General features: G+C 41.2%; 1 protein-coding gene across 1 annotated transcript; it reads left to right on the top strand.

The window, feature by feature from the left end:
* The first annotated feature begins 229 nt into the window (after nucleotides 1–229).
* LOC108670609 lies at nucleotides 230–10827 on the top strand. Its single transcript, XM_018158081.2, has 10 exons — nucleotides 230–357; nucleotides 3185–3275; nucleotides 3653–3733; nucleotides 4333–4561; nucleotides 5640–5861; nucleotides 5980–6197; nucleotides 7350–7698; nucleotides 8138–8237; nucleotides 9034–9163; nucleotides 10322–10827. The coding sequence occupies exons 1-10, from the start codon at nucleotides 230–232 to the stop codon at nucleotides 10427–10429; spliced, it is 1656 nt and encodes a 551-aa protein (XP_018013570.1). The 3' UTR covers nucleotides 10430–10827.
* The last annotated feature ends 461 nt before the right edge of the window (nucleotides 10828–11288 follow it).

The raw sequence follows: 11288 nt of genomic DNA, 5'->3' as shown, positions 1-11288 counted from the left end.
CGAGCTAACATTGAAGTTGACTAGAATGGTCTGTTGAATTACTTTTATCGTGCACCGTAGTAGGACGATGAAAGTCTTCATTAAAAATATTTATTTGTTATTTGTCTTGTTCCTGTCTCTTATACACATCTAGATGTGTATAAGAGACAGGTATTAAGACGGCATTTAATAGTTGAAAATGATTGTTCACACAACAAAAAGTCTTGTTCTACATTGGTTTTCATAGATAATGACGCGTGAAATNGAGTGGATGCAGCAGGAGTGGATGCAGCAGGAGTGGATGCAGCAGGAGTGGATGCAGCAGGAGTGTTGCGTATGGATGAAGTCCTATTTCCAATGTTCTTTAGAAGAGTTGAAGTGCGTAAAGTCTCGCGTGAAATTGAGTTGAAGAGCGAAAAGTCTCGCGCGAAAGAAGAGTTGAAGTGCGAAAATGAAATTGAAGAGCAGAAAGTCTCGCACGAAAGAAGAGTTGAAGTGCGACAAGTCAAATGAATGACTGCCGGAACCGGCCAAATTTGTTCTACTTTAATTAATTCAGTTTATTACTGATCACGTGAGGAATGAGTATAAATAAAGGAGTACACATCACTGCTTCCGACAAGAGAAGCAGAGCCTATGCTTTTAAAATTCGCTAAGTGAACGTATTTGCGTTCTATTTTCTTGTCTACGATTGGTAGATTTTGCTTGAAAGGCCGTCAATGATTGGCTGATGAACTTACGATCTCTTAACTTTTTTGAAAGTATAGGCCTTGGTCTGGAGCCGGCACGTCGCGTTTAGACGACTCTACATGCGCTGTAACCCCTGGTTACTTCGATCGCGCTGCATTAATAGCGGCCCTGACTGATTCATCCAGAACGGTTGAAAAATATTCTTAAAAAACTGATAACTAAGAAATAGAGCGCAAAAATGGTCTGTACGCTAGCAGTGAATTCCTGAATTCCACGTCTGTGATTGCCTGACTAGCATGAAAACTTATGACATTGAACGAGAAATTTATGTAGTTTGGCATGCTCATGGCATGCTAGATCTATAGGTCTGTTGAACGTCATTACGAATTGAACAAATCGCAACTCTACACACTGAGTGAACTATAAATCGCGAATTATTAAAAAGTAGAGAAGGCTTTACTTGTGAGGATATCGAACTGAAAAGAAAAGGTTATCCCTATCCCGTTAGTATCGAACGTTAGTTTTAAATATTGGCCATATTTTCATAACCCGATAAGTGAACGTAAGTACTTACGCACTAATTTCGTGTCTATGATTGGTGGATTTTGCTTGAAAGGCCGTCAATATGATTGGCCGATGAACTTACGATCTCTTAACTTTTTTTTAAGTATGGCTCAGCTGGCTTCAATTCCGCTGAAAACGAGCCCGGCTGAGGTCTGCAAGTCAGAGTCCGGCAAATCTGCCTGTAGCTTTGATATGTAGAGTCTGGCTCAAAATTGTGATTTTTTGCATTTTCTCCCATGCATTGAGTATATATCAAAAAACAAATTGTCCAGCGTGATCAATCACAGAAATTTAATAATTACTAGAATATTATTTAACTACGACTTCTTCTCATTAGAGTTAGTCTCATTGCAAGTTAATCTGTGAATTTTAGCCTTCCAATACCGTAAAATTGGTACCGATAGCAAGCGCCTTCGCCGAAACGATCATGGTCAAGCGTTGTAGTAGTTTATCGGTTATCATATACTCATTATGTCCTTAAGTCTGGTTTAGGACGTCGTTGTCCGCAGTGGCACTGGGGCGCGCCTTCGTCGTTTTCCGTCTCCGATAGAGAGGTCGCCCCACTCTCGGGTCCCAGAGGTAACGTTTAATTAAAGTATCCCGAGCATTTGCCCTCATTTGTACCAGCTGATGCGAAATTTTGCCTCTTGCCATTTGCTGAGGGTAGTGGCCCATAAGTGGTCAATCCGGTATCTTGCTAAAAAACGCATCCAGTCGTCTCTTGAATGTCACCAGAGTGAGCTCCTCTCCTCTCAGCTTTTCGGCAAGGCATTGAACAACCTCGGACCTGCCATGGAAATGGATCCCTCTCGATGAGTCTAAACTCTAAACTCTGGCCGCAGTCCGGTTGTTAAATTGGGTATGTCGTGAAAAGTATTCTCCTCCTTTCGATGCGCTATGTCTGACGATGGGAGCTAGTCCGGTTATCATCTTTCAAGTTTACAGTATGATATGCCTCTCTCATCTCCCCAGTGAGTACAGTTTCAAGTTTTTCAACCCGTCCCAGTAGTCCAAGTCCTTCATCCCGCTGATCCTGGACGTGAAGGCCCATTGGCTTACTTCAATAGCTTAATTAATTAATCACGCTCACCTTGAGTGGCACCCAGAGCTGGCAGCAATGCTCGAAAATTAGAGGCTGCGAGGGCTCTGAAAAGTATAATCATTGGCTCAGCTTCTTCTGTTCGGAATATTTTCCAGATCCATTCCATCTGTTGCCTGCCTTTTGCAACTATTTCCGTGATGTGGTCATATCAAACGTAACTTCAGTACTCATTAACACACCGAGTTCACGAACGAGTTACTTCTCCTCGATTACTGTTTCGTCTTATGCAAAGTAGCTATGCAGCATCCCAACCATTTACACCGACTCAGCATCTCATTACTTTGGCCTTAGTTCCGTTGAATTGCAAATTAGTCACTAGAGTTCACTCGTTGATTGTTGACAAGTCATCCTGTAACCTCTCGCAGTCTTGGTTATCTGCAATCCTCATTAGCACTCTTGTATCGTCCGCAAATGACGATGTAGATGAGTGGATAAGCTCTGAGTCGATTAGAGCGATGTGGATGAGGAAGAGGATCAGTAGAAACTAAGTTTGTCATGTATTCAAGGCTGGGCCTACCAGTTTCACTGATTATTAAGATAATGGTCCCGGTCACCTGCATTATTATAAAAAAGCTGATAATTGAATGGTTCGATCGTGTATTCAAGCATTTGGCACTCGATATTTCTATGTATGACCAACAGATAATACCATCCGCTCAAAAATTTTGGGCTTAAACTGAATATTTGACAGAAATTAGTTAATTCTAAAGCGTTATGAGGTTATGAGATTTGGATTTTTCTGTTGACTTGGGGAATGCTGAATAATGCTGGGCGGACTTGAAATTATCAAAACCATGCTTAGCCTGTATTTAGACATTGCCTGCCACGTGGTGACACATTTTTCCACAGGTACAGGCTGGTGCTGCCTCCAGATGGCGCTTGGGGACTAGAACAAGCCAATGGCAGCTGGTCCGGGATGGTAGGGCAGGTGTACCGCAAGGTGAGCGGGCAGCTGGTCAGGGATGGTAGAGCCGTAGTACCGCAAGGTGAGTAGGCAGCTGGTCAGGGATGGTAGGGCAGGTGTACCGCAAGGTGAGCGGGCAGCTGGTCAGGGATGGTAGGGCAGGTGTACCGCAAGGTGAGTAGGCAGCTGGTCCGGGATGTTAGGGCACGTGTACCGCAAGGTGAGCAGGCAGCTGGTCAGGAATGGTAGGGCAGGTGTACCACAAGGTGAGCAGGCATGGTCAGGGATGGTAGGGCAGGTGTACCACAAGGTGAGCAGACAGCCCTTATCAGCTTATGCCCTTAGAAAGAATGCCCTTATCAGCTTATGAATTCAACTGATCTTCATATTTCAAATTCCCATTTTATTTTCAGGAGGCAGATGTCGGATTGGGGCCATTTGCGATGACGTACAGTCGCTCTACTGTGGTCGACTTCACGGTGCCCATTCTTCAGGTGAGACTCAAGTTGCTCCTTTAGTTTTGATTGTGCACAATTTCTGGAATCAGGAGCGCGTCAACAGGCAGTAATTCAAGACTCCTGGATTGATTTCATGGAGCATGACACTCATGGATGCTCGGAGGAGTAGATTTAATCGGCGAAAATAGGGCTAATCGTCGTTACTTATTAATTCATATAACTCAATTGCGTGGTCTTTTGTTCCGTAGAGTTCTGTGGTCATTAGGTGCCTTGGGATTTCGTGGTCATTTGTTCCGTAGATTTTTGAGGTCATATGGCCGTACGTAGGGCTTTTGTGGTCATTTCATCCGTAGGATTATTGTAGTCATCCGATTAACAAATTCAATGCTATATTTATTATTCGTACTCGTGATTTTATCGATTCGATTTGTATTATTGCGGTGGTTGAATCGAGCCGCAGGATTGTTGCGGTTAATCTTGCTCGAATGGTAGACAAATCTTTTAGCAACCTAATGCTTGGTACAGTTTAGTTAGTCATTCAAATTGTCATGTTCTGTTATGGCCTTTTACTTTCTCCTTAAGATTGCTGTGAAACACCAGTCCGTAATATTATTTTAATTCACTTTTTCAAAAAGGATTACTTCCGGATCATCGTGCGACGCGGGACTCCTGAGCCTGATCCTTGGGGGTTCCTAAAGCCTCTATCCGTGTACACGTGGGTTGGGATCCTGCTCAGTGGCCTGGTGATGTCCAGCGTCATGCTGCTGGCCATGCAGACCATCAGGCAACGCGTCAACAAACGCCAGGGGCTTGTCCTCTGGAGTAAAAATTGCTTCAACTTCTTCGGGGTTATTGTAATGCAAGGTAATATTCAACAATGGCTGCTAGCTGATATGAGGAAATCTCCAATTTTTTGTACGATAATTTGTCGTAGGATCTGTCTAATGAACGCAGTGTCTAGAGGACATTATCATAGCTATCGAAAGGCTATCATCCACAGGCCTCGGAAGGCCATCATCACAGATATCTGTAGGCTATCATCACAAATATCTGAAGGCTATCATCACAAATATTTAAAGGCTATCATCACAAATATCTAAAGGCTATCATCACAGATATTTAAAGGCTATCATCACAAATATCTAAAGGCTATCATCACAGATATTTACGTTTCAGTTTATCATAATATACACTTCTCATGTGAATGCTTAGATGCCATACAAAAAGAAAATAAAACAAACGGACGAGCGCTACTTGAATTACTGGAATATTATGAGTTTATGCATCATTAACTACTCGTTTCCGCCGTTTAGCTCGACTAAACGGGCATCTATAAATATGTGCTGCTTATTTATGATATCATTATATGCAAACATTAGACAATTTACTTAACTATTAAACTCGTGCTGAAACGTTTCATCACCAAAAAATCATAAGGCGCTTCAGCTTCTCGTCGATCAGAGAATGCGCGAGCGGGAATGATGGGTATTGTTCTCAATATTCTTTATTTTCGATCACAAGAGTTCAGTGCTGGCGATGAAGCATGTCTATTTTATCTGATTTTGACGCGCTCGTCGAGTGGATTAAATAACTTGTCTATTGGCTAAACATCCTACACAAATAGATTAAAAAATTCGGCGAAATCCTATACCATGCATGTCCATAACGACTTCTCCCAACATAATTTCGTCATTTTCGTGTATTTAGAATAGTTAGTTCGTGTATGATCTTGTATGTAGGAGTAAGTGTCAACTAAAGGGGATGGCCGTGAGTGCATATATTTGTTTCGCAATAAAAATATGCTGTTTTGCACTCATTCGCAATCTAGGGAGTCATAGAAATTGTAAACGTGTTAAATGCATACGACCGGAATTGGTGCTAGGTTGATAGCTCAGAGGTCTGCATCATAGGCCGCAGAATCAGCGCCATGTTCACTGCGCAGGCTTTACGCTGCGGAGCGTAGAATTGACGGTGAATATTCTCACGGGGACTTGGCTTATCTTCTGCTCCGTGATACTTTGGATCTACGGGTGTGCTTTGACATCGCAGCTCTCCGTACGCTACATCTACACCCCCATCAGGAATCTCGAAGAGCTCGTCACGGACCCCCATATTAACGTCGCCCTGGAGAGAGAGACCGCCTTCAGTGACTACGTCAGGGTGAGTACTGGNTTCGTGTTCACTGCGCAGGCTTTACGCTGCGGAGCGTAGAATTGACTTCGTGTTCACTGCGCAGGCTTTACGCTGCGGAGCGTAGAATTGACTTCGTGTTGACTGCGCAGGCTTTACGCTGCGGAGCGTAGAATTGACGGTGAATATTCTCACGGGGACTTGGCTTATCTTCTGCTCCGTGATACTTTGGATCTACGGGTGTGCTTTGACATCGCAGCTCTCCGTACGCTACATCTACACCCCCATCAGGAATCTCGAAGAGCTCGTCACGGACCCCCATATTAACGTCGCCCTGGAGAGAGAGACCGCCTTCAGTGACTACGTCAGGGTGAGTACTGAGCCCATACTTTCAAAAAATTTAAGAGATCGTAAGTTCATCAGCAAATCATTGACGGCCTTTCAAGCAAAATCCACCAATCATAGACAAGAAAATAGAGCGTACGTACTTACGTTCACTTAGCGAGTTTTGAAAGTATGGCCCCTGCTCTTTGTTTGTCCTGGGATTTCCGTATAACTGACGTTAGTCGTTGAAAATTTTTAGTTCTCCATGGATAACATTATTTTAAGGGAGTAAATTTAATTTTATGTAGTTCAAGATTATTTTAACTGCCTATTACGTCACAATGCGGAAAATAAAGCTATGGAAAACACCGAATGGCAGAGGTTCCAACCCCAGAACAAAAAATAGCAATGAATCCACATCCACTTCTGTAAATGAAGGATATTAATGTTGCAAGCGCAGTTTCCCTATAACACTGAACATGTTTGATGTCTCCTGCAAGGCTGCATCACAATAGTTGAATCGTAAGAAGAAGCAATATTTTTCACTACTAAATATGTACGGTATCTGCTTACAGGCTTCATTGCATGGGATCCAATTTTACAGCTTCATGCCAGCATGTACGAGTTGTGCTCGATTATTCCTGCCTGGCGTTTCATGATTGAAATAAAATAACTGTTTAAGTGCTACCAAGCATGGAGGAAAGTCGCTGGATGGCGTCAATGGATAAAAGAGTTCACCACTGACAATGTTATAGGTTGAATTATACCACGTTAGTAGGATAACATAAAGTTAGTTCAGTAGAAGTCACATAAAGCAGTTAGATTTTCAATCGATCGAATAAATTCAATTCAGTATTTCAACAGTTAGTAATGACAGAGTAACATCAATCAAGACATAAACTTAATCTATTTGCTCTATTCGTTTATTTTTATATAAATAGGACTAAAATTTTTACATGTATTTACAGGCTGAAATAACATTTGGAATCTGGAGAGTATAACCTATCTTCCAAGAGATATTTTTAAAATAATGGTGACAATTATCTTCACGTAACAATTAACCAAGGAATGCTGCCATGAATAACTAATAAGCAGTTTTAGAATTGATTTCTTCAGTACATGTCTGGATAATCAACACAATTATACATGTCGTAATAAAATATTAGTTTATGCATTTATATTTCCAATGGATCAACAGACTACAGACGAAGGTCTCTTCGGTAAGCTGGGGGCTTTTTACGGCCAGGGGCGCATGCTGGAGGTAACGTCGGCCCAGTTCCCCGACATCATCAACAACCAAGTCAGGAGCGGCAAATATGTCCTCCTTATTGACGAGCTTGCATTTATATTTCCAATGGATCAACAGACTACAGACGAAGGTCTCTTCGGTAAGCTGGGGGCTTTTTACGGACAGGGGCGCATGCTGGAGGTAACGTCGGCCCAGTTCCCCGACATCATCAACAACCAAGTCAGGAGCGGCAAATATGTCCTGCTTATTGACGAGCTCACGTTACTACGCCTCCTATCACTGGACTTTTCCAACAGCGGTGGGTAGAATTATTCAACAAGTGTAAGCTTATGACATTATTTTCTTGTTTTAGGTATGTTATACTAATTAGGCAATCAAGTTATAAGGATGAACCCCATAGATCGATGAGCCATCTTATAAGCTTCAAGTGTCATTGGAAAGTTTCTACTCTGGCTAGGAATGATACAAAAAGAATATAATCACTTGAATACATTTTATTTTCACAAGTACATCGATTTTGTTATGAAGATAGTGTCACTATTCGGACTGCTACATGATAACTCTTCTCTGACAATGGCTCTATTTATTTCGTGTTTTCGTAATCGTATCCTGATGGAATTTTGACATATATTAGGCAGCTTGCTCTGAAAGTGTTCTTCCATATGAAGAAAAGACCTTTAATGAAGCCTGCAAATAAATTGAATAGTGGTGGGTCAATGAAGACTTTTATTTGACAGGAACTTGCGACTTCATGTTGTCAGAGGACCGCTTCAAGCCCTGGGTGCTGTCCTTCATAGGGCAGAAGAACCATCCTCTTGTCCCCGCCATGTCTGAACGGTGAAAGTGTTTCATGTCCCGCGCAGAAACTTTGCACTGTTCTAAAATATGTTCAGGTTTCCTGTCAGTATATTTATATGCGATCGTATTCAATTTAATGATATTTTCACAAAATAGTGCATCGCTAATTATAGTAAGTAAGCAATTTCACCTTCCGCGAGTAGAGCAAATTTTAAAGCGAATATCCTGAAAAATATTAATGGAACGACAGAATTTTAATCAGTTACCTTATGAACTACGAATTGATTAGATTTTCATCGAAATTGCGGGAATTTAGAGAACTTTAGGTGGTGCGGAACCTAGCACAGGCAACTGAGAATACTTTGAAATGACGCAAGGGCCGACATCTTGGGCGAATATTCTGAATATATTTTAACACTAATTCTGCATTCTACCATGATATGTGAATGATTTGATGGCATAAAGTCGTATAAAAAATGCGAGAAATAAAATCTCCGTTATTGAATACCGTTTCGTAGGGGACGCGATCATGCAGTGCGGCGCGTACTCTAAATAACAGTTTATATAGTTCCAAGAAAAGAAAATATCTTCATTTTAAGTTAGAAACATAATTTTAATCATAATTTTTTATCCGCAATGTCTCTCAACGTTCAATATTTCGCGGAGGAAAAAATTTCTTTATGCCCGTGGTAAAATTCGCTGCGTGCTTCTGTTCCAAGATATGTAGCCATGGAAATGATATTTTACATAATTCTGCACTCACGGATAGAAATAGGAATCTCTTTGCCTAGTATTTTGTTGTCTTTGTAAATCAAATTATCGGAATGTTGCTCAGGATTCTGTCGATTGTGGAGAGTGGGTTGTACATGCGTTGGATGGCCGAAGAGATGCCCAACGCCACCGCCTGCAACTCCCAACCCACGACCATCTCCGTCAGCGAGCCTTATGGTCTCGAGGGTCTTTGGGTAGGCCAAGCTCCTTTAATCTGGATGAACCTTGGATGGTTTGTTATTATATTAATATCTCAGATATTTCTGGTCACGAGGTCACTGGTCTCGTATGTGGCCTAACCTAAAGGGCATGTCATTTGAGGAGATTTGAAGTAAGTCCTCAAGATTTAAGATGGCGCGAGTCATAAGATTGTGAGATATTCTACACTGCTACCGTTAATGACACATTGGTTGCCACTTACGAGATTTCGTGTGCTGCCATTTTTTGGGGGTACAATATCCTTCTTAGGTTAGATATTTTACCTCCGAAAATTTTTTTGTTAGCTCTAAGAATTTCATGGCCAATGCGTTTTCAGAGCTAGTATACCGCCAGTAGCTCTTCTTGCGATTCAGAAAAAATTTTTACGATGGTAAAATATGGAAAAGACAATGACAAAAATTTATATCAATAATGGGAAAATGGTCATCTTTCGGGGTTCTTGAGAAGATTGAAGCAAATAATATAATAATTAGTGCAAATCAATTTTATATCCCTGACGACTGACTAGTTATTATATCAAGATCTTATTGAGTCAGATCAAGCAGAAAAATTTTATTTGTCAGGATTGCGAACTGTGGTCGGGTAGATCCGGTACAGCAATTCAAGGTTTAACACCATTCAAAAGTTAAGGCATTTAATTAACTTGCCGGTCGTCAATAGAACCGTATAATGCAGGTCAGAATTACGAGTTATCAACACATCGTTGTCTCTCTCGGCCGCGTCTCGGGCACTTGCCGGCGCATGCATGCTGAAGCGGCTGAACCCCTCCCTTTACACGAGGCTAGTAGCGTGGACAGTTCAAGCGCCGGATGAACTAGCGGCTAGTACTATCCCTGTGTACAGGCACCTGTAGGGTTGAATTCCACTTAACAAGTGAGAAGCTTTTTCGATCGCGCAAGAAAGTTGTGGGTCAGTTTTGTTAACAAAATAGATTGCTTCTTTTTAACTGGTGACGTAAGTGCTGTGGCGAAGTTAGTGGCATTGACGGCTATGTCATTGAATACTTTGATGTAGCTTCAATTTTTTATACCTGCCATCAAGAGGTGATGCATCTGTAACCTATTAAATATTGAAATTGATAGCCCACTGAATAACTTTAGGATTTTAATCAAAGTTCGGTGTTACTCCTACAGGGGGTTTTCGTGCTGCTGGCCGCTGGCTTGATGACGTCGCTGCTTTTGCTGTTGTGCGAAATGAAGAACCCAGACTACTGGGTGAAAACGCCGCTAAAAACGACTTGAAAATTTCCCGGATTGCTTGGTCACATAATTTCTTAAATATTCGTTTATAGGGAAGATAAGAAAACCACCGGCGTAAATTTCACGTGGGCATTGGGAGGATAGATAAGTGATTAGAGGTGGATTTATTTGATTAAAATCGTCAATGACAGGAAAGTTAGGCTACCCTTTCCAAGTTTTGGGACATTTTTTAGCTTTTAAACACAATTTATACATTCAGCAGGGAGCAAGAGGCGTTGAAATGTTCAATGCCATTTTTCGTATATGTGTCCGAAGCCATTAGCAGGTGTCATAAAATGATTGAAGGCATTTTTCTAAAAATACTTCGTACGTATATAATAAAAAATAAGAAATTCGTAGGCAATTTTACTTGCCACCTTGTAGTTTATGGGCGGAGAAAATCTGAAACTAATTGATCTTTATCATTTCTATGATTTTGAAGTAAATATGGTTCAGACGGTAATTGAATTGCCCCGTATTATGCTTGACGACCCCAAGTTCTACGCTTGGCTCTAAGAAAGACATTTTTCCCCTGTATGGACCCCTCAACGAGCCTCGTAGATTGCACACCGGTTTTCTGGCTTGGACTTCACAACGGACTGCACGGACTTATATATGGAACATCTTTCTTTAGGTCAATTGTTCGTGCTACACATCACGAGATTAATCAAGCTATGTACATCACATAACAACCCAAAACTAAAAATACAAAATTATTATGAATGACGAAGAAATTAAGAAACCATTGATAAATTTAGTAAAATTATTATGAAAAAAATGTAAATTTTAGCAACTATTTTTAATGCTCAAATATGATTCTTTTGAAATGTTAGCGAAAAACGTTTCAGGAATTCTATCGTAC

Source organism: Hyalella azteca, unplaced genomic scaffold (assembly GCF_000764305.2).
Source record: "Hyalella azteca isolate HAZT.00-mixed unplaced genomic scaffold, Hazt_2.0.2 contig7348, whole genome shotgun sequence".
Lineage (NCBI taxonomy): Eukaryota > Metazoa > Arthropoda > Malacostraca > Amphipoda > Hyalellidae > Hyalella > Hyalella azteca.
This window is presented reverse-complemented; position numbering and strand designations above follow the sequence as displayed.